General features: G+C 44.2%; 2 protein-coding genes across 3 annotated transcripts in view; both read left to right on the top strand.

Annotated features, from left to right (window-relative positions):
* Positions 1-24,613, top strand: part of LOC128847240 (butyrophilin subfamily 1 member A1-like) — an 83,622-nt gene that overhangs the window by 6,115 nt on the left and 52,894 nt on the right. The gene's annotated exons all lie outside the window — the stretch shown is intronic.
* LOC128847249 (butyrophilin subfamily 1 member A1-like) lies at positions 1,937-24,422 on the top strand. The gene is made up of 7 exons (XM_054046635.1): positions 1,937-2,036; positions 5,014-5,361; positions 7,899-8,180; positions 19,685-19,789; positions 21,215-21,235; positions 22,695-22,721; positions 23,899-24,422. Exons 1-7 carry the CDS (start codon positions 1,937-1,939, stop codon positions 24,420-24,422), a joined length of 1,407 nt encoding a protein of 468 aa, XP_053902610.1.

Genomic DNA, 24,613 nt, shown 5'->3' with positions numbered 1-24,613 from the left:
TTTTCCCCACCACACCATAACTACTGGAATATCTGGAATTATATTCACAACATATACAGGTGGCAACTCCATCTTTATACAGGCATCCTCCTTATTTTCTTGAGGTGTTGGCCCGTCCTCACCTTCAATATTTATTACCTGACGGTACATATCCTCCAGAATGTCACAGGTTTCTTCTAATACCTGCGTTCTGTGAGCTAGGTCCACTATTCTCACTTCTTGCCCAAATGAATACTCGTGCCCCATTGCTTTCTCTCTCCACATGATAATTTCATAACCTGCCTTTTGTAACTGTTTAATGTAAGTCAGGTCTCTTGCAAGACTATCCCTCTGACAAATGAGTACGAAATTTGCTTCCCTTGTTTGACAAAACTGCTCTTTTAATGTTGTACTGGTCTCCTGCTCTTTGGATAAGGCTTGCCTCGCCTCCTCCAGTTGCTCTACTTTTCTCTTAAATCTTCTTCCCCGGATATTACATGCCACATATACACAATCCATGGCTATTCCTTTCACCTCTTGAGCTTTTTTTTTTTTTTTTTTTTTAAATTCCCCTTTAAAGAGGGAACACATTAAATTCCATGGATCTGTGTGTGCCCAAAGAACTCCATTACTTGGTTTTCTTACTAACCCTCCCGCATGGTTTTTAATGGTCTCGCACAAAGGCCTCCAAGGGCATTTGTGGGTCTGTTACAACAAGGGGGGTTTTGAGATCCAACCCATCGCACTCACATCCTCCTAGATGGAGTTAGAGTCTGATGGCTCTCTCATGGATTGATCATCAGTACCAGGATGGTCCCTGCTGGAGACCCATAGAAAACTCAATTTTCCCACCCTGGGCACCCTTTTTTAGAATGTGATTCTGTCTATACCTACATTCTACACATGTACATGGAAGTGTCAACCCTCTTTTCCTTATTGGTCTGTGTCCCCTAGAAACACAAGGGACCCCGAATTCTATAGGATGTGTAGGTTCTCTTTATTTGCATTAGCATTGATGCACCACCTGTATCCTGTGGTAGACACATGTTGGAGACAGAGATGTGCGTTTGTAGCATTTTTATAATTTAAAATTAATCTTCCAGCTATTACCATTTGGTACCTCTTTTCCCATAATCTTGGGGCATGGGGTTATTCCTTGGTCATTTATTTATGTTAGCATTTCTTATCTCCAAGGCCTAACATAGCTAAGATAAAATCTTGCAGGCCTCAGCCTTCAGGTTCTTGCATTTCAGTTTGTCTTACTTGTATCTAATAATGATTCCCTCCAAATCCTGATCAATCCTATACTTCTGTAATCCTACAAATTAACTCTATTTAATGAATATATAATATGACATGTTGATTAATCATAGCATGACACAATAAATGGATAATAAACTAAAATCATTGGCTGCACTGGGCTGCAGGGAGTTGCCTGTCTCTGCTTAAATCCATGACTGGGAACTCCTCTCCTGGAGTCGTGTGTCGTACGTGCCTACGTCAGTTCTTCTGAAGAATGTATTAGGCACCTGCCTCATTCCACACAAAATGGCCGAAGGAGGAGTCCGTCTTATAACTTTTAATCCAGTGGTTTGAGCACTCAGATGGGCACCTACCTGGGAGGTGGGAAACCAAATCCGGTCCCCCGGGTCCAGGGACTCTAAACCTAAATCTCGGATTAATGCACCTAAGGACCTTTTTGGCTGTGGGCCATAGTGCTTCACTAACTCCTGGTTCTACTGCACAGAGCATTGTTAAGATTCCTTGCTAAGCAACTGTGGGGAGATGCAGTTGATGACAGTGCTATAAAAACATCAGGACAATTGAATCAGGACCATCGTATCCGTGTGTGCAATGAGCTGTTTACGTGCTGCACGAGATTTATTTAGTTATAACATAATCCTTATTGTACACACTCTGTTTATTCTTATTTTGTCTTCATCCAGTTACAATGAAAATGAAATTATCGTCTCTCCAACATGACTCCGCAGCAAGAGTCTCTCTGCCTGGTTTCATCATTTTCTTCATTAATTTACCGATTCACAACTTGGAGTCAGGTGGGCAATACCACTCATTCTTTGTTTCCCCCCCCACACACACACATCCCCATTACTTATTCCATTGCTTAGCTGTTAAGGCGCATGTAGGACAAAATTATACAACAACATTACAAGTATCAGAAAAGAACATCACTTTAGCCTACTTAATTCTACCACTTGATCAAAGCCTAGGAGAATTCATGTGCCAGATGCCATCCCATTTCCCTTTATGGTTTTCTGATCTTCACTGAAATCACCAGCCTTTTCTTGAGGGATGCCTGGAACATTCCCTGATTTTTTTGATTTTTTTTAATTCATCAGCTGCAGCAAAATTATTACCAAAATTAAAAGCAAAGCGCACAATTCAAAAAACCAAGAAACAAATAGTTATGATGCTGCTTCATGCTCATACAACATCTTCACACAACGTGAAGACACTAACAGGGTTTAAAAAAATAATAAAAAAAAGAATTTAGATAAGTTGCTAAACCAGTCTCTCAGAGCCTCTCTTTGCCCATTTGGAAAATGAGGACAGTAACTTACCTAGCTGACAATTCATTCATGCTCCTCTGGAGTACAGATACCATAGCCTGGGGGGGAAATATAAGTAGATGGACATGTGTCTCCTCCACATCATCTGCTGCTGTCTCATGAGTGCAGCTACCAACTAAGTTGAGGAATATCCGCAGTGCGTTCACCACCAGTTCCTGAGGGCCAGCTGAGTCTGCTCGGTGCTGTCAAGTGACTGCAAACCACACTTGGCTCACATTGCAGAGTCAAAAACAAACTAACAGCAATTTAATATTTTGGTTTCAACCGGGGTGAAAGTAAACTTAATGGACTTACCAGTACGTTGGAGTCCTGAGCAGGGGGCAGGGCCTCGACCGGAAGGGGTGTGGCCTTGACCGGAAGAGGCGGGGGCTCCGGCTGCGGTAGTGGCGGCTGGGAGCCCTGGGCCCTTTAAATTCCCGAAGGAGCCCCAAGGGCTCCTGGCTGCCGCCACAACCCCGGGGCTCCGGCAGCGGTGCTCGGGCAGCCGTTTAAAGGGCTTGGGGCTCCAGCCGCAGCTACCACTCTGGGCCCTTTAAATCGCCATCCGAGCCCTACTGATGGAGCCCTGGGATAGCAGCGGCGGGGCTCCGGCAGTCATTTAAAGGGCCAGGGGTTCCCAGCCACCGCTACCGCAGCGGAGGCCCCAGCGCTTTAAATCGCCAATGGCTCGCTATTGGCCACCTCCACTACCTGGGGGCTCCAGCAGCAGGGCTCTTGTGGCAATTTAAAGGGCCCATACACGCTTACTTTCACCTCTGGTTTCAACGCTTGAAACCCAGTGGTATAAGGTTGGGGTGGATCCTCCCTCCTATTTTTTTCTCTGTCTCTGCAGAAAAGGCATTATACAACTGGTTGAGATTTTAGAGACAGGTCATTGTGGGGGAGATGAAACTAGGAAACCTCTTGAGAAAATGGGCACCAATTAGCACTAAGCCCTAAAGAGACATGGCCATTTCTAAGCTGACTATGTGCAGTAGAAGCTCAGAGTTGTGAACCCCTGGGGAACGGAGGTTGTTCGTAACTCTGAACAAAACGTTATGGTGGTTCTTTCAAAAGTTTGCAGCTGAACATTGACTTAACACAGCTTTGAAACTTTACTATGCAGAAGAAAAATGCTGCTTGTAACCATCTTAATTTAAATGAAACAAATTCAGAAGCAGTTTCCGTACCGTGTCAGATCTTTTTTTATAAATTTTCTCCTTACTTTTGTAGTAGTTTACATTTAACACAGCACTGTACTGTATTTGCTGCTTTTTTTCTTTTCTTTTCTTTTTTTTTTTTTTGGGGGGGGGGGGGGTCTCTGCTGCCTGATTGCATACTTCTGGTTCCAAAAGAGGTGTGTGGTTGACAGGTCACTTTGTAACTCTGGTGCTCATAACTCTGAGGTTCTACTATATGTAGTTTCAGAGTAACAGCCGTGTTAGTCTGTATCCGCAAAAAGAAGAACAGGAGTACTTGTGGCACCTTAGAGACTAACAAATTTATTAGAGCATAAGCTTTCGTGGACTACAGCCCACTTCTTCGGATGCATCCGAAGAAGTGGGCTGTAGTCCACGAAAGCTTATGCTCTAATAAATTTGTTAGTCTCTAAGGTGCCACAAGTACTCCTGTTCTTCTTTTTACTATATGTAGATTTCAGAAAGGATTGAAAATTCAGCTTGAATCAGAAACCAAGTGGCTTCATAATAATATGAGGCCAGCTCTGATCAAATGTAACCATTGATATTTTTTATCGATCACCTTAAGAACATAAGAACGGCCATAATGGGTCAAAGCAAAGGTCCATCTAGCCCAGTATCCTGTCTTCCAACAGTGGCCAATGCTAATTGCCCTAGAGGGAATGAAGAGTACAGGTAATCACCGAGTGATCCATCCCCTGCCTCCCACTCCCAGCCTCTGGCAAACAGAGGCTAGGGACACCATCCCTACCCATCTTGGCTAATAGCCATTGATGGACCTGTCCTCAGTGAATTTATCTAGTTCTTTTTTGAACCCTGTTATAGTTTTGGCCTTCACAACATCCTCTGGCAAAGAGTTCCATAGGTTGACTGCGTTGGGTGAAGAAATACTTCCTTTTATTTCTTTTAAACCTGCTGCATATTATCTTCATTTATGACCCCTAGTTTTGTGTTATGGGAAGGACTAAAGAACGCTTCCTTATTTACTTTCTCCACACTAGTCATGATTTTATAGACTCATATGCCCCCTTAGTTGTCCCTTTTCAAGCTGAAAAGTCCCAGTCATATTAATCTCTCCTCATATGGAAGCTGTTCCATACCCCTAATCATTTGTATTGCCCTTTTCTGTAACTTTTCCAGTTTCAATATAACTTTTTTTGAGATGGGGCGTCCACATCTGCACGCAGTATTCAAGATGTGGGTGTGTCATGGATTTATATAGAGGGAATATGATATTTTTCCTTGTGTTATGGTACTTTTCACAGCCCAGTTCACTGTCATCGGACTGAGTTCACCTGTCACCGCTATTGTGGGTGAGGACATTGTGTTATCCTGTCACCTGTCTCCCCCGATGAGTGTTGAGAACATGGAGGTGAGATGGTTCCGGTCCCATTACTCTTTCCTTGTGCATCGCTATCGTGATGGAAAGGATCAGACTGAATATCAGATGCCGGAATATACAGGAAGGACAGAGTTTCTGAAAGACGGCATCAGAAATGGAAGTGTCGCCTTGAGGTTACATAATATCAGACCCACGGATGAGGGACGATACGTGTGCTATTTTGAGTCAACTTCCTTTTATAAAGATGCCCAAATGGAACTGAAGGTGGCAGGTCAGTAGTTTGTGCTTGTATTTCCTTTAGCGATAGCATTTGATTGTTCTTTTTTCTCATTTGCAGCTCAGTACCAAATAAGCTGGAAGCTTTTGGCATGTGTGTTTCTAAATTTAAGGTGTTTTTTCTACTTGTTTTGGCTCACCTAAGAGAGGAAGAGGGACATCCTCCTGGGTGGATAACCATGAGATAGTTGCTATATCTTGAGAACCCAGGGACAGCAAAGGAGCCAGCATGAGCCTCACACCACAAGACCCAGTTCCTCCAAAGACTTCTGGTCAATCAGCCTTGTTTTAGCCTTTCACTTATTCAGCCAGACCCAGTTTTCTCTCAGTGTCTCAAATGCTGTCGGAAACTGAGACAGCAGAGAGACAACCGAATAATCATTCACTGAAAAGATGTGCAGGTGAATGTAAAAAGCAAAGCAATGGTGCACCTCTTAATCTAAATATCTCATATCACAGTCAAGTCCTCTGCTTTTATGTACACACTGAGGGCCTGATCTAAAGCCCATAGATATCAACCAGAGGTTTTCCAATGTCTTTGAAGCCAGGTGTAATATCTTCAGTAGGCTATGGCTCATGCCTTGAGTCAGGCGAGGTGAAAAGAGTTTAATCGTCTAGGTCAGTGGTTCTCACCCAGGGGCCCAGGGCTCCCTGCGGGGACGTGAGCAGGATTCAGGGGGACCACCAAACAGGGCCGGCATTAGATTTGCTGGGGCCCAGGGCAGAAAGCTGAAGTCCCACTGCATGAACCTGAAGCTAAAGCCTGAGGAACTGAGTGTCGCGGGGCCCCATGTGAAGTGGGACCCCAGGTAATTGCCCTGCTTGCTACCCCCTAACGCTGGCCCTGGCTTTTACATGGAGAAAAACAGTGGGTGTGGCAGAGGTGGGCCTTGGAGTTTTTATAGCATGTTGGGGCAGGGCTCAGAGAGAAAAGGGTTGAGAACCCCCGGCATAGGTTGCTTTCATTAGGCAGGAAGAAAATGACTGAACTACACTATAGGAACCTGGTTACCCATGAGAAGCAGCAGAGATGAGCCGTGGTCCGTGATCATAAAGGCCACTGAGAGATCTATTGAAATCTTCAGGACACCTTCCTGAATATGTCATTAAAAGATTTTCAGCTGCAGATTCCAACACTTCTTCCATCACCTGTCTCACGCTCAGCTGCTACAGACCTTGGGAAATTGTGAAATCGCAATGTGACTGCAGATGTCTCCTCAGTACTTTCTCAGCAATTTACCTTCTAAAATGGATTTGAAAATGGGCATTGATGGATAAGATTGTGACTATCCTAAGACTCCCGTTATGAAGAGAGGTCTAATTTCTTTGTGCAAGAGGGACTGGCATCAGAGACGATGCGTGGGGGGTGGGGCATGTGGGGTCGCTGCTTGGCTTGTACTGAGCATGCTTACATAGACTGAGCATGCTTAGTGACACTGCTGAAGCCGGCTGCCCTCACTCTGCCCTTCCCCTATTGGCAGGCACAGGTCGTCTCTGCCTGGCACCCTACTCTTTCGAAAGAGTGGCCATCAATAAGTGGCCTAATGGCTCCCATTAGTTTGGCACCGTCCAAGAGCAAGTGTTTGTACGCTGCTCTCTCAGCACATCCTGAGCATCTGTCAGCAACAGTGGATGAAACTAAGGGTCTGTCTGCATTGCAGCCAGGGGCGTGAATAGTAGCTCATGTAGATATGCCCACGGTAACCGTCCTGTAGCTAGCGCGCAAAAACTAGAAGTGAGAACACCAGGGCCCAGGCTTCAGAGCAGCTTTCACCACCCCCGGGAACATACCCGCTGGAGCAGCTGGCAGTGGAGCCCATGTTGTGGCATCCTCTCCTTTACTTTTAACGAGCCAGCCAGAGCACAGTTAGTGCTGATCCATCTACCTGAGCTGCCATGCACACCCAGAACTTCCGTGCAGAGATGGCAGCGGCTGTCTTCTCCTGTTCTAATGCTGTCCCTCTAAGCCAGACAGGTGCCTTTTTATGGCTAACTTGACTTATGCACTTTATGCCATGTGGCACAGAGGGCCTTCACCGCTGCCTTGCATCTTTGTTGGTTTCTTGCTTCAATCTTGGCTTTTTCCCAAGTCACTTTGGTGGCTTTCGATTCTGCTTCTGTTGTGCATTGCCAAGCATTTGTTATGCTGAAGGTTTAAATACTTACTCCTTATGCTGAATAATGATATAAGTTCTAATGTTAAAAAGACAAATTGGGCCAGGTAATATCTCTTACTTGATCAACTTCTGTTGGGGAGAGAGCCAAGCTTTCTAGTTTACACAGAGTTCTTCAGGTCTGGGAGCTTAACTCAGAGTGTTCCATCTTGTATTTACCTGTTACACTCTGGGTTAGTTTCCCAGACCTTGAAGAAGAGCTCTGTGTCAGCTCAAAAGCTTGTCTCTCTCCACAATGGAAGTTGGTACAATAAAAGTATTATCTTGCCCTCCTTCTCTCTAATATCCTGCGACCGACATGGCTACAACACCACGGCAGAATATAAAATTGAAACAATTTTATTCCACTCTCCTTCAGCTCTAGGTGCTGCTCCTCTCATCTCTGTTGAGGGATATCAGGATGGAGGGATCCGAGTGGTGTGCCGATCAGCCGGGTGGTACCCAGAGCCTGAGGTTTTCTGGAGAGGTCTCACTGGACAACATGTACCGTTGCTGTCTGAAAGAAAATTCCAAGGGGCTAATGGCCTGTTTGAAACAGAAACTTCTATAATCATAACAGAAACCTCAAACCAGAACATCTCCTGTTCCATTAGGAGCACTCTCCTCAAACAAGAAAAGGAATCAAGAATTTATGTAGCAGGTCAGTTACCATCCAAGCCACAATGTGACCATCAACACGCACGCACCTGCAATTGGCTAATAATGTTAAAATATGTCTATACCAATGAAAACTACCTTAGAAACAGCCACTAAGCATTATCATGTATGCAAATGAATAGTGATTGAATGGTACATAAATATTCAAACAGAGGATGTTGTGAAGGCCAAGACTATAACATGGTTCAAAAAAGAACTCGATAAGTTCATGGAGGACAGGTCCATCAGTGATAGGCCAGGAAGGACAGGGATGGTGTCCCTAGCCTCTGTTTGCCAGAAGCTGGGAATGGGCAACAAGGGATGGATCATTTGATGATCACTTGTTCTGTTCATTCCCTCTGGGGCACCTGGCATTGGCCACTGTCAGAAGACAGGATATGGGCTAGATGGACCTTTGGTCTGACCCATTAGGGCTGTTCTTATTGTGCCTAATTCCTTCCCAAGCTATTGTCTCCCCTCAGCTGAACAATAGCAGATTTCACGGCCTCACAGGTTTGCTGCCCATCGGAGGAGAGATCACCCAGACTCTACCTTGGTGATATTCTTAGTGCAGCATGTTTTATTTATGCTACATACATCAGTCCTTGAAGTGAGATGGTCACAAACAGCATGCAGGTGAAGCCCTCTGTCAGAAATTTCAGCTCAGACACCACTGCCTTGTTCCCTGGGAGCAGTTCTGCTCCAATAATTCACTCTCCTGAGAGAGATTAAGGCAGAGGGCGAACTTTCTGGCTCTTTGCCATAGCTCCCCGCCGAAGAAACTACAGCACAAAGCTAATGCCTGAAGGAACGAAATGGATACTGTCTAGAACAGGGGTCGGCAATCTACGGCATGCGTGCCAAACACGGCACGCGAGCCGATTTAGAGTGGCACGGTGCCTGCCTGGTGAGAGGAGGAGGAGGGGCTGGAAAGCGCCACGCTGGGGGAAGAAGCGGGGGAGGAGGGAAGCTTGTCTGCCACCGGACCAAGCTTCTGCCTCCTGCCCCGGTGGGGGAAAGCGATGGGGGAGTCCCGGCCCCCCGCCCCACTCAGCCCCCCCGCCCACTGCTCTCCCCTGCGGGGGCAGGAGGCAGAAGCTTGGTCCTGCGGCAGCCAAGCTCCCCTCCTCCCCCGCTTCTTCCCACAACTTGGTGCGTTCCGGCCCCTCCTCCTCCCAGAGGAGCAGAGCCGAGCGCAGCGTGCTCGCTGCTCCGTAGAGGAGGCAGAGAGAGGTAGGGACGGGCCTTGGGGAAGGGGGTGGAACAGGTCATATCTCTCCCAGCCCCCTGCCGTGAGCTGCTCAGCTGAGCACCCCAGCCTTCTGCCCTGCACCTCCACACACACCCCAGCCCTCTGCCCTGACCTCGAGTCCCCCCCCCAACACCCAGCCCTCTGCCCTGAACACCCCCCCCCACACACACACCCAGCGGGCTGAGCAGGCTGGCAGCGTAAGATCAGCATTTTAATTTAATTTTAAATGAAGCTTCTTAAACCTTTTGAAAACCTTGTTTACTTTACATACAACAATAGTTTACTTATATAATATAGACTTAGAGAGAGACACCTTCTAAAAAAACATTAACATGTATTACCGGCACGTGAAACCTTAAATTAAAGTGAATAAATGAAGACTCGGCACACCACTTCTGAAAGGTTGCCTACCCCTGGTCTAGAATCAAGCACGTGGGTTTATTACGCACAGCGCTGGCCGAGTGTCACTTTGCTTATCAGGCTCAGAGACACTGCCAAACAATTGATTACAATGGATTATACAGGTTTTTCATGGGCAGAGGGAAGTGACGGGGTGGGTGGTCCCGAGCCCCTAGATAGGTCTAGCAGCAAGACAAGATAAACACAGTAGCCAGAAGTCTAAAGATTACATAATGTCTCCTCCCATGGTTTCAGGTTAACATGTAACATACAGTTAGTACACAGGTGTTTTTCTTTAAACAATGTATAAAGTGTATTAGTATAAAATATATATGTTGAATTCTGATTTGGGGTCATAGGAATGAAGTAGCCGTTCTGATTGTCCAACAAGTGCATACCTGGAGGTTAAAGCAAAAAGACATTGAAAAGTACATGGCAATAGAAATTGTCTTTCATGTTGCTCATTTGTGTTTCTAAAGGCACTCACTGGTATCTGGGAGGGAGAAGGTCATATCTCACACTGATATACTTGATCCTCTTCCATGAGCTCAAGGTTGGTGTGTGGGGAGAGCATGGCAACCTCCTCTTGCAGAGGAGTGGACACAGACCCAGACACAGGCAGGGCCGGCTCCAGGCACCAACTTAACAAGCAGGTGCTTGGGGCGGCCAAGGGAGAGGGGCGGCACCTGCGGCAATTCGGGGGCGGCAAGTCCCTCACTCCCTCTAGGAGCGAAGGACCTGCCGCTGAACTGCCGCCGCCAATCGCGGCTATTTTTTTTTTTTTTTGCTTGGGGCGGCAGAAATGCTGGAGCCCCTTTCATTCCTTTGGTCTGTTTGCAGCTTCAGCTAAGAGTGCCAGTTACTGCTCCCCATCTGGCGTTTTGCTGACCATGCCTATTTTAGTAAAAGGCAAGGTTGTCTCTTGTTTGTTCTGCTTCTCTTAGCTAATATTGTTCACTGTTTTCTGGGCCTGTAAAAAGAGCTGACATAGCCTGTATCAGGTTTTTACATAAACAGCACATGGATTTTGGCCCTTCAATGACAGTAAAGCACGTCTTGAAAGACTGCACAGGGTTCTCAATCCAAGGAGAAGAACTTGTAAGATTATATTAACTGTGCATTCAGGTGCCTTCAGGTTTGATCAATGCAAACAGCCTACACAGATTATGTGGCTTGGATTCACTAAGAGTGGGTATGTGTCTGGAAGGTGCGGGCCACTGACACACAGTGATTCTGGCAGGTAGAGCAGCACTTCCAGTCTGTACAGCAGTAGGTGAGGCAGACTGGCTTTTTGGCAAAATGGAGACGTAGCGGAGTGAACACTCACCGCCACAGCGCCTCCTGCTGGTTACCTTGGGAATTAGCTCAATTCCAGCTCTCGGCGCACCTTCTGCTGGCCAGTGTCTCGCCTGCCGCAGGCCCCATATCCCTCCCGGACCCCAGTGCCTCTTACCTTGGGGTGCCGCCCCACACTCTGGGTCTTCCTCCTAGGGGAACCCCTTCCCCCTATTCCCACCTTGCCTCAGTGGCTACTGCCAGTCGTCATCTAGCCCCCTTTCTCTGGGGCAGACGGCAGTCTGTAATGGCCACTCATCATCCACAAGGGGGTGGGACCAGCTGCCTCTGCCTATCCCCAGGCTGCACCTCTGCAGCCCCAGTACCTGCTTAGGCCTTAACAGTGCCTCAGCCTGGGGAGTTGCCAGGCAGGAACTCCCCAGCTCCTCTTGCTCTTCCCCAGGACTGCTCTGCTCCAGGTACCTTGTGCTCCCAGGCAGCCAGGTCCTTCCCACTCCAAGGCTGGAGTCAGACTCCTCCAGCTCCTAGCCCCCAGTCCCTTATCAGGGCCAGCTGGACCTGATTGAGCTGGCCACACCTGTGGTCAGCTACTCCCTCAGCTGCTCTCACTCCTTATCCGAGCCACAGCCCTCTCCAGGGCTGCTTTTAACCCCTGTTCTGCTGGAGCGGGGCAGCCACTCCACTACAGGAGGATGTGGAGTGGTGTCGTTTCCCATCTCCGTGTACAGAATAAATAGGGTTACCATAATCCAGCAAGCAAAAAAGAGGATGGGAGGAGCCCCACCCCTGTCCTGCCCTAGCCCCGCCCCATCCTGCCCTAGCCCCGCCCCTGCCCCTCCCACTTCCCCCCTCAGAACCCCCAACCCTCCCCCCGCTCCTTGTCCCCTGACTGCCCCCTCCTGATACCCTCCCCCCATCCTAACTGGCCCCCTAGGACTCTACCCCCTACCTGTACCCTGACTGCCCCAACCCTTATCCACCCCCCCACCCCCAGACAGACCCCTGGGACTCCCACGCCCCATCCAACCACTCCCCACCCCCTGACAGCCCCCCCCAGAACTCCCAACCCATCTAAACCCCTCTGCTCCCTGTCCCCTGACTGCTCCGATCCCTCTCCCCACTCCTGCCCCCTGACAGCCCCCCCCAGAACTCCCAAACACCCCCTCGCTCCTTGTCCCCTAACTGCCCCCTCCTGGGACCCCTGCTCCTAACTGCCCTCCAGAACCCCACCCCCTATTTATGTACAGGCGTGACTACCTGCCCTTTCCTGGTTACTATACGCGGCCAGTCCGCATCCACATCCAGTAGTTAAAAAAAAAAAAAAAAACTAATAATTTAAATTGGAATTTCATCCATTAATAAGTAGTTATTATATAGTTAAAACCATTCTATTGAAGGGCAGATATTAAATAACACTAAATATGTTAATGTTCAAAACAATATTAAAAATTTGAAAATTTAGACCATGGAAACCAAAATAGCTAAAATTTAGTTTTGGCAAAATACACGGAATGGAAACTCCGGGATCTTTACCTGTCACTGAATATAGCCATCATACCAATAGTGGAATATAAAACAAGTCTACATATACTCTCCTTAAAATTTTTACTTCTGTCCTTTCCCAATAATTGTAACAAATCATTATTACCTTCACTCCACTTGCCACGCGCCCCAAGCACAAAACCAAAGAAGTGGATATTTTTACCTCCCGTTAAGTTTTTAATTTCTTCCTCTAACTCAAGATAATAAGCCACCTTCTCACTGTGGGCTTGTTCCAAACTTCCGGCATTATCCTCCCATCGCACTGTAACATCAACCACCACTGCTGTATCTCCTTTTATAAATATAATATCCGGCTTTCTTAACTCACCCTTACTATTTCTCAAATGGGGCTCTATCATTGCCTTCCACCCTAATTTACCAACCTTATCTACAACTGCAGACACTACTCTATTATGCCTTTTTATCCTAGCATTCTTAGTCTTATAACATTGTCCTGAGATATGGGGAACAGTCTCCCGCACTTTACCGCACCATCTACAAAGAGCATTCACACCTCCTCTTCCTCTTGCTAATGTCTCCCTAGTAGGATAAATATTTGCCCTAAGCTGCAATGCTGCAATATACGCTGACGATTTAACTTTACTAGAGTTTCTAAAAATCGAATTACTAATTAAATCATTTTTAAAATATTTTATCCCTATTCCCTGACATCTCAGTTCCGACCATCTTAAAAATTCCTCTTCCCTCCATTTCTTGGGATGAGATGTTACTGCACTAAATGACAATATTTTATCCACAAGATTTTCTCCTGCATATAGATAAGATAGGTCCATCCAATCATCTCTCGAGACAATATGTCTCCTCCATTTACGAATTAACATATTTGGGATTTGCACACTAAACTTAGTGAGAGCTAAACCACCATCCCTACCTCTAGAATAAAATATCCCATCTGTGGTACACTGAGGTAAATGTAAAATCTCTTTAACTATTTTTCTAACTAACACATCAATATCGTCTAAAAGATTAAAAGGGGGTTCTATTAAAAGAAGATTATAAAACAGCTTCGGTAAGATGTATGTCTGTAAAATTAATATTTTTGGGCCGGTTTTAATGGGGCCTTAATTAAATTCTCACTCCAATCTTTCAATTTTTCTTTAAGTACCGGTCCCCCTACACCTAAGCAGGGATCTATTCTAGCCCCTAAATATTTTTCAAAATCCCCTGGTTGAACATATTCAATCTCCTCTGACCCTATCTGCCAATTATCCTTAGGATTAACTACATAGGTTTTATGTTTAGTTAAAATATGAAAGCCTTTCATTTTCTTCACATTAACAGAGAGATTAGTATTTTTACAAAACTCCTCTAAGATACCCAGATTTTTGATCATTCCTTTATATGAGCTACTTAAAATTGCCACATCATCGGCAAAAGCCAATGACGTGACACTATTACCCTTAACATAAAAACCACTTCCTTCTACTTCTAATCTAGTTAAAAGGGGATCCATAGCAATATTAAACAAAATTGGGGACAACGGGTCACCCTGCTTGGCCCCCCTCTTAATTAAAATAGACTCAGTAGCTTCATCACCCACCCATACCCTAGTTGTGCAATTATCATAAAGATCCCTAATAATATCTATAAAATGTTCATCTATACCAAATCTTCTCAACCCGGCTATTATATGTCCGTGTCCCACAGAATCAAATGCTTTAGCCAGATCTACGAACACTATTGCAATTTCATTCCCATTTCATTTAGCCCCTTTAATCAAATTATCTAATATAGCAATATTTTCCTCACACCCAGGGGCGGATATAAACCCTTTTTGTCTACTACATATCTTAACTGTTTCCACCAGTCTTTTTGCTAATATTTTGGTATAGATTCTAATCCAAACTGACCCAATTGTCAATGGTCTCCAAGATGTTAACTTCTTCATTTCCTCCTCATCTTGTGTCTTTGGTATTAAAATCGTTCTATTTTTCTTAAATTCATCTGGTACCTGTCTATTTAGAAACCATATATTAAAATTTTTTGTAAGTATTAAGGAGTCTAAATTAAAAATATCCCACAAATTGCTCACTTTTACTTTATCTGGGCCAGGAGCACTATCTTTTCTTATTTCTCTTAAAGCTATTCTAATCTCATCCACAGAGATCGGACTCATTAATATATCATTATCCGCATTCTCTGTGGATGATGGCCACCCTATCATATTACCATGTCCAATTGTTCCCAAAATATTTACATAGTATTCCTCAATTTCTTTCATAGGGATAGCACACTTAGCCTTATCTGGCTCTCCCATTATAATGCGAGTCAATCTTCTTCTATCCTTATCAAATAATTGTTGATAGAATTTATACTTAGCTTTCTTTGTAGCATATCTCCTAATTGCATTAAATTGCTTCCTTCTCCCCTCCTTTCTCATCTTCCCTTTTCCTTTATTCCTCAACTCTATTTGACTTTCATTTCTAGGGTCCTTTCCCTCTACTAATGAATAACATAATTTTTCCAACATTGCCCATCCGAGAGCTTTTGTTAAATCCTCCTTTAATAATCCTTCAATTTCCCCTAAACTATTTATTATTTCTCTTCCCTCCCTACTTTGTTTTCCCCGTTTACATATTTTCTCCACTAAATCCACTTCTGGATGTCCTTTTAGTGGGAAAATCCTCTCTCTTGGGGGCGGAATTTCTAATATATTTACTCTAATGTCCTCTACCTCAGTCACTTCCTCCCTATCTCCTGTTACCATTAACTTCTTCTTTGCTAATTCTCGTCTTTTATCTGATATTTGTTTATTCGTTTTGGTCCTCATCTCGCTCTCAATACATTTATTTATATTCCTTTTCCCAGTATATTTCCTTTCCAACTGTATAAGCTGCGCAACCTCATCTTTGGTCCATATATGAGATCTAGTCAATCCCTCTTTGATCTTACTTTTAGCAGCCATATCTTCTTTTCTTTGCTCATTCCTCACAGCAGGGTGTCTATGTCTACAGTGTTGGCTCAATCCAGATCTAGTATGAAAACCAAGCCCACAGACCGAGCACGTATGGCTCTTCATTGGGGTATCCGCCTTCTTGGGTATGCACTTGGGGTAGTGGCAAGCTATATTATGATATTGAGAAGATTTTCCACATTTACTACATACAACTCGTATGGCTTTACTTTTATGAACCACATTAATGTGTTTCGCCCATTTACCAAATGTTGGTAATATCTGGGGACATATTGGACAATTAAAACTATCAACGGGATACTCTAAATAAAAAACCCCATCCTTCCACGAACTACTTTCTAATATATTTATATTACTACCAGTACTGTTAAGATCCTTATTACGATCCCTATTAAAATCAGTACTTGGTCTAAAACTATTTAATAAACTAGACCCATTAACTAAATGAGCATTAAGATATCCCGATTCCCTAACATATGGATCATCAAATGTACTTAAATACTTAAAATCTGGATTAAAACTGTCCATAGTTAAATCATTAAAAGTGTCCCTTGTAAAAACCATCGGTAAGATAGATAAAATCTCCTCACCATGATCATCACAAACATTCTCCTCTACCTCCTCTCCATGCTCCACTGGGAGGACTTGATTCTCACTCTCATTCTCATGAGACTTCATTATAGTCCACACCATTTTATCCATTGGTCCAGCGACCCCGATCACACCCCTAATATATTTAACACTGTCAGCCGGGGCATCAAAGCCAACAGCGGGGGTGTTATTAACCCGGTCCAGCGCCAATCCGATATAAAAATATAAATTACTTTTTTCCATAGCTAAAAGATTTACCCTTTCCAGGGGGAAACTAACCCGTACCTGGGGGAAACTTACCCTTACCAGGGGGAGTCAACCCGTACCTGGGGGAGGCTACCCTTACCAGGGGGGCATCCATGTGGCACCATATGGGGCTGCCCAACCCCGTACCACACACCACTGAATGTGGGATGTGGGTTCGTCCTCCGCAATCCGCCTGGCTATCCAAGCCAGTTACCGACTCTCACCACAAGGAGGTAGCGGTTGGACTTGCAATCCAGAGGCTTTCCTCAAAGAGGGGTCCCAAACAGCATAATGTCGAGCTCTAACGGGCGTGTGAGAAAAGGCTCAGATCTTGGTAGGGGGTTGCCCCTATTGGCCAGGCTCACGCCCACCCCCACCTCACCGATAACCCATTCTCTCACTACCCTCAGGCAATGTTTCCGTCCAAGCCCGACAGCTGAGAGGGTCCAGAGACGCATGGAGAGCCATTAAGAGAGCCATTAAGCCTCCCTGTTCCTTGTCCCCTAACTGCCCCCTCCTAAGACCCCCCCCAAATGCCCCCCAGGACCCTACCCCCTACCTGTACCCTGACTGCCCAAACCTTATCCACACCCCCAGAAAGCTCCCCCCCCGAACTCCCGACCCCCCCCCCCCCCGGTCTCTTGACTGCCCCCTCCAAAACCTCCCTGCCCCTTCTCCAACCCCCTGGCCCCCTTGTTGTTAGCCTCTCTTCACCTAATGTCTCCGTGAACTTGCTCAGGAACTGCCTGAGACACTGGGCAGCAGCAGGGGAGGAGCTCCAGACTGCCGGAGCCGATCTGCGATGCAGGGAGGGAGGGAGGAGGAGGAGCTCTCTGGCTGAGTGTCGGAGCCCCATGTAAGTGACACCGTCCGGCCGGCAGCACTGTTAGCCGCCCGTGCTCTGCATGGGGGGGGGGGGGGGAAGTCCGGACATTTACAAATTCCCCCCGGACGCTATTTTTAGCTTAAAAAGCCGGACATGTCCGGGGGAATCCAGACGAATGGTAACCCTAGAATAAAACCAGTTTAACTGGTCAGAATAAATGTTCATTGCCAGTTTAAACCTTCCAAGGGAATTGAATCATTCATGAACTGTCCTGATTTCTACGAATGTATTTATTATTCTTAACTATTTGCTAGATATTTGGGGTGAAACTGACTGGCTGCCCTCAATCCACAGTCATGGTCCCTAGTGTATGATGATAATATTGCTGTCTATTTCCCACACCTGTTGTTATTCCAGCTGACTCCTCATATATTTTGATGTTGTATTCTTCATTGTCCGTTACTTCCTCCACACACACAGAGAGACTTTTCCTCCATTACATCATTGGATGTAAATCCTCTCCATAGCTTGATTAACATTCATTACTCTATGTATTACTAGGAGTTTTTTCTTGTTTCCCAATTTTCTGGCTTTCTTATTGATTTTAATAAAAATCTCTAAAGCTTTGCTTTGCCCACAGCGTGAGTCTTCACCCTACACCTTGAGGATCCGTAAAAGATATTGAACTCATTAGTTTGAGTTCAGTGTAGCCTGATTCTGGGACAAGAATCCTCTTCCCCTGAGTCTATTAATCAGATCAACTGGCAACCAATACAAGTATTATTAACCATTAAAAAGATTAGGCAACACTAATCATACCTCTTTAGCTTTTTCTTCTTTCTGTTCTGCATCCTTTGTGACCCTTCTGTTCAGCATCAGGTGGTTTTTCATCCTTTTCATGTTTGCTGTGCAGTTTTCTTGCTCAGGATGCAGCATTCCACTGCAAATTAGAACTATCCAAATCTGCTTTGCCAGAAGTGTCATTATAGAAGTTTCCAGGCTGTTGGTAAACACATGATCAGCCTGTAACTCTGAGGATCACTGCAGCTTTCTATCTTTCTTCTTTCTTTTCTCTCTGTCACCATCCATCTTGGGCATCTGTTCTTCAAATATTTGTTAATTTTTTCCAGTAGGCAGTCAGAGAGTGGTTTGTCATTTCATCTACAATCCATGCACCCCATTTAATCCTCATGCTTTCTAATTTTTCATTCCTCTCAGTGTCTCATGTTTCTTTCTTTGATATTTCTGTGTGTTCCTCAATCGTGGTTTTTTTTCTCACATTTTCCCACTGTTTATGTTACACTGTTATAATTGTCTTATGTTGTTAGGATTAGTAGTAGTAATTTGAGAATGTTGCCTTTTAAGAACTCTAAAGTTCTGGGGGGAAACTTAGAAGCCAAGAAATTCATAGTTAAGATTAAATTAGAATAAACCTACATTTTTGGAAAACTGGAAATTTGCAGGCAAGATAGTTAAGTCTTTTTAAGTCTAATGGTTTTGTTTTTTTTTATAAAGGTAGTATAGACTCAAACCATTGATATGTGTCTGGATTTTTCACTTTAGCAAAGTTTTCTGTGTGGGTAATTTTTATCTTATGGGTTGTTTGTCAAAAACTGTTCGCTTCAACTATAATTCATTATTATATGTGATACCACAGCCAGGGCCAGCTCTAGGCACCAGCAAAACAAGCTGGTGCTTGGGGTGGCACATTTTTAGGGGCGGCATGGCCGGCGCCAGAATGCCGCCCCTAAAAATGTGCCCCAGCCGCCTTAGCTCGCCTCGGTGCGCGAAACAGCTGATTTGCGCGCCGCTACTCGTCCTCCCTCCCAGGCTCTCAAGCCTGGGAGGGAGGGGGAGCAGCGGCGGGCGAATCGGCTGTTTCGCGCACCGAGGCGGCTCGGTGTCTCCCCCTCCCACCCAGGCTCTCAAACCTGGGAGGGAGGGAGAGATCCCGAGCGGCTGCGGCGCGCAAAACAGTTGTTTTGCACGCTGCTGCTCCCCCTCCCTCCCAGGCTTGAGAGCCTGGGGGGAGGAGGTAACGCTGGGGATTTGGGGAAGGGGCGGAGTTGAGGCGGGGCCGGGGGTGGGGTAATTAAAAAACAGGGGGGGGGGGCCGCCAAAATTGTTTTTGCTTTGGGCGCCAAAAATCCTAGAGCCGGCCCTGATCACAGCATTGAACAATATCTCAGCAGTGAATCAAGCCAAGCCAACTTACTCACTGATACCATATATCACTGTTAAAATGGTTCTAACCAAGATCATTTTTAAGTCAGTTTTCTGATCACTTTCATAATGGAAACAGGGCCATCTCTGATTCCTCGTCTCACCCAAATTCTGCTGTAAATGTATATATTTGTAATAAAAACCATTTGACCTTTGTCCTTGCTTCCAAAGTAATGTCAATTCAATTTTTTTTTCCAGAACTTTTTTTCCCGACGAAATCTCCCTGGATCGCCATTCTGTGCACGATCCTGGTTATTCTGGTTTTTTTTATTGGCCTCTTAATTTATCTCTTGAAAACAAAAGGTAATACATTAAATTAGGAAATAAACTATAAAGAGACATTCTCGTAATAAATAAATAAAAAGATGTTTTAATGTTATACAGTGATGGTGATGACTCCCTAGTTAAGGTTGTTACTTATTTTCAGATTATTGCAAAGTCTGGTTTTGTTCCCCTCTCTACAATCCCAAAACGGTGATATCAGCACAAAAAAATTATAGCCCTAGAGCTGTGGGTGATTTTTGTTCTGCAAAATTGGAAGTGATTTGAACAAAGGGTTCCAATTTACAGCATCCTAAATATGGGAATGTTCATCCAAGCTCCATTTTTTTTCTTTTACCATTTCTTAAGAACAAAACAAAGGAGAAACTTAAAACTTAGTGTATTGGACTTCGCAGCTGAAATCTAGTGTGCAGAACCAAAATACAGTTGTATAAAGTGGCAATATGCAACACGGATAAGGCCCAAATTATCATGTCATTACTGATTTGAATTGCCTCCGTTTTTGTGTAATGAATCCAAGGGTATGTCCTGACTTCAGAATTAGCCCTGGCTTTCACTCAGCTGTTGCTCCTAGCCCCATCTTCCATTCACACACACAGCCCTCTGGCCTGAGTTCAGTGGTCCTTTCCACCCAGGCTAGCTCACCCAGCTCGGGCTGTGCTTTCACTCAGGCTGGTAATACAGTGAGGGCTCAGGCTAAATCACTAGAATTCTGATGGTCCTCCAGTTCCTTCCCATAATTTCCCCGGGTGCCCAGAAAGACAGACAAGTTCTCCCAAAAATCACTGGAAAAGAATCGTAGAATGACTCAGCTTAGCATAGGCCAAAGAACCCTGGGATATGTCCCCAGAAACCCTAGTATTGCACAAGGGTGAGTGTGATGGTAGTGAAGACCCAGTAACTTTCCCAGTATGTGTTTGCAGAGCAGCCACAGACCTGGCCTAGGTTAACCTAGATGCTCAGACCCAAGTGCCAATCATTCAAGTTAACTCTGCAATGAACACACACTCTGAGACTCCTGGAGCCTGGTTTTAAGATCTGAGGAATCCCAATTCCAGCTGGAGTCAAAGGTTACTGTAGACGTTGAGCTCTTCTGAAAATCAGGCACAGGGTGGATCATGCTGGGCAAGTTAAAACTCAGGAACCCAAACAATGACCATTTTCACTGTGCTTTGTGGGGCCTGGAGCCGAGAGATCTGGGACCCCATTCTGTGTCTTTTGCACATGCCTATTTGCATTCAGAGCAGAGTCACTTTATCTTGCATGTAGTGAACACACAGACACCTTGTTTGGCCACTCTGCCAGCGTACTCCAGTGCAGTCCCTGGGGGAGGTTTGAAGAGTCATGGGTAAATTTTCATTATAAAGGGCATAGTCTTTTCACAGTGTATCCCTGGGGAAAATAAATGTAATAATAATAGTGTATTTATTTCTGCTTATTTTTTAGGGATGAAGGCTGCAGAATATAGTAAGTGTTATTCCCTCTCCTTTCACAGTCTTTTGCACACAGCTGTATCCTTGTTTTGGGGGGGCAGGAGGGAGTTGCTTGGTTTGGGATTTTTTTATTTAATTTGGTTTTTAATTGAATTTTTAAAAGGTGTTGCAGGGTAGGTTAATATTAAATATGTGGTGTTTCACATTGAAAGGAAACGTTCTATGTGACTAAAACCAGGAAGGTTGAATAGAAATGACCCATCAGCCTTAATCTTGGTACTGACAATTTCATGTAATAAAGGCATGAGATTTAACATATACAACAAAGGGAAAATCTAAGGGCCTGATTGAGGAAAGTTTTATGCAAATATTTAAGTGTCTCCCTATTTAGGGCAGCCCTTAAGCACATGCTTAATTTTTAGGCATGGTTTTTATTTTGTCCCATTGAAGGCAATTGACACGTAAGCGCATGTCAAAGTTTTGCACGTGCCTAAACCTTTACTTTCTAGTAAGGACATGAGGCACTGAAGGTGGAAAGTTTATATTTCTAGAAATCAAAGATACAATAAATGCTTAAAGCATGTTATCAAAATAGTAATATTAGTAACTTTATTTCCTGTTATTTCAAATCTTTGGAAATGATGATAATGGGTTCAGACCTGCTCCAACTGGGTTGGATACAAAGCCAGGGTCTTTCCATTCTCTCTGGTGAAATTTGGAATTGGGACCATAAGATACAATTGAGGATTTGCCATGGACATCAGTGAGCGAAGCATTAGACCTTTAATGAAAGGGGTTGTTTGTTTTTGTTTGTTTTAAATAAACACTAAAGTTATCTCCAGGTTAGTTATGATGATAATATAGAAATATTAATTATTGGAAATTTCTGTAAACTCCCTATTAAATGTGAGCCTTTGGAAAGAGAACTGCTCATGTCCTGTATACGTATTTCTGACATTATTTCATGGTAACTTTTTACTAGAACTTATCACTAGAGATGTTTGGAAAATGTACTGACATTTTGCTCTTTGAAAATTAGTTTCCAAAAAAAAAGTCAAAATGTTTAAAAAATAGTAATAATGGAACCAAAAATCTTTAAAAATATGAAAATTGTCATTTCAAAATGACATTTTAGCAGAAAGTATGGTTTTATTGGTTTAAATGGAAAAATTATCTGAAAACTGATATTTTAATTTGAAATTAAACAAAAATTGTCTCATTTCTAAATGTTGATTTACATTTTTTTTTTTATTTTGACATTTCCCCACAGAAAAAGAAAGGGTTTTTCCCCATAAGAATCATCATTTTTCCTCTAAAAATTACCATTTCAATTAAATATTTTTTGCAGGGAAAGTCTTCAAACACATTTTTTATCACATTTATTTATAACTGTTTGCCCCTTTCCACTCCTCACATTTAATTCTGTATAATATTGCTGCCTGCTAATTCAGTGTTCGTTCAGAGGAGTTCTCATTTCTTCTTCTTGATTGCAGGGTGGAGAGACTGCCTTACAGAAGCAGGTAATAAATGTTCATATTTTATCAAAGCCCAAAGCCCATCCCCCAAAGGGTTCCTAACATTCTGTTCGCCTTTTTGACTGCCGCTGCACACTGAGCAGAAGTTTTCAGAGGAGGGTTGACCATTTTGGTTGGACGTATTCCTGGAGATTTCATCACATGACATAATCTTTAAAGATGAAACTTTAATTCCTGGAGACTCCAGGGAAATCTCTCCACAGGGAGAAGTAGCTTTAGAGGCCTATCTCTCCCCATTCATATAAGAAGCCGAGGCCCCTCACTCAGGATTTTTTTTTTTTAAACAGTGATTTTCTAGGTGCCTAAAAGTTCAGTGTTGTAACGCTGAGTGTCCCTTGGTGGAATGGGGGGCTCTGGTCTCTCTGCCCCCTCTCAGGGTCACTCTCACAACTGCGTCTCTGACTTTCTCCTTGTAATACACACCAAACCCAAACCTCTAGCCCCTGCATCTGCCACAAAGGAAACCCCTCAGACCATGAAACTTAGCTTTGTGCTGCATTTGTAGCCTTCCTTGTTTGCAGATGTTTTTACTACGTAAAGGGGCTTGATTGCTCTTTCCATGGATGGTAACAGAGTGAGCTCAGCACACCCACTGGCTTTAAGGAGTATATTTTTTTAAATTCAAGATCATACACAGAAATACACACCCATTTCAGTGTTCTCATACTGTTCTTTCCCCTGTTCTTACCTGAGGGGATCCAGCCATGATCCCTGATCTCAGCTTCAAAGAAAGCAGAAGCGTGAACAGTGGCAGATCTCTCCTGGTTGGAAAATGGAAGGGAAATATTTTTTTGCAAAAAATATTTTTAAAATGCTTTCGTTTTGAAGTGTTTAACATTTTTCTATTTTAGGATTTTATGAGGAATTCTTTTCATGTTTTTTATTTTAAAATGGTTAAAATTGATGTGATTTTTTTTTTTAAATTTATCCAAAACTTGTCTTTTGGCAAATGAAAAGTTTGGATACATTTGTGATGATTTAAAAATATTAATTAAAATCTGTTCATCATCCAGCCCTCCTTCCTCTCTCAGATATACAATCAAGAGAAAGGAAAGAAATTGATTCACTCTCCAGCTGGGACAGCTTCTGTCACGGACACGATCAAACCCTCCCGCATGGCTGAGCTCTGTCTCTAACACTCTGATTCTCTTACTCTCTCCAGAGAGCGTGACCCTGGATCCAGATACAGCAAATCCCTACCTCATCATATCTGCGGATGGGAAAAGAGTCAGACTGGAAGGCACAGACCAGGAGCTGCTCGCCAATCCTGAGGGATTTAGTTATTCTCCCTGTGTGCTGGCCTATGAGGGATTCACATCTGGGAGACATTTTTGGGGGGTGGAAGTTGGGAGCAAAGGAGGCTGGGCTGTGGGGGTGGCCAGAGAGTCTGTGAAAAGGAAGGAAGGAGCAGTGATCCTTAAGCCTGAGGAGGGGATCTGGGCTGTAGAGCGACAGTGGTGGGGTCAGTTCTGGGTTCTCACTAGCCCTATGACACGCCTTTCCCTAAGTAGGAAACCTGAGAAGATTCGGGTTTCTCTGGATTACGAAGAGGGGCTGGTGGAATTTTTCAATGCTGATAATGTGAAACCGTTCTACGCTTTCTGCTCGGCCTCTTTCGCTGGTGAGAAAATCTTCCCTTTCTTCCGGGTTGGGGGTGCAGGAGCCCACCTCAGAGTGTGTCCGTGAGAAAGGGTACATGATTCCACTTGGACTCACTCAAACGTGTTTTCATCAACTTAGGATATCTTTCATTCAATTTATACAGATCACTCATAACTCCTCTTTAACTTCATACTAATTTCCTGTAAATAAAGAACTTTTGAAATAATGGATGTATTTTCTGCTCTTCTCCTGTCTATTTATTTCAGCTGCAGTTT

This window comes from Malaclemys terrapin, chromosome 13, assembly GCF_027887155.1.
Source record: "Malaclemys terrapin pileata isolate rMalTer1 chromosome 13, rMalTer1.hap1, whole genome shotgun sequence".
Taxonomy (NCBI): Eukaryota; Metazoa; Chordata; order Testudines; family Emydidae; genus Malaclemys; species Malaclemys terrapin.
The sequence above is the reverse complement of the archived record's forward strand: the minus strand, read 5'-3'. Positions and strand labels throughout refer to the sequence as shown.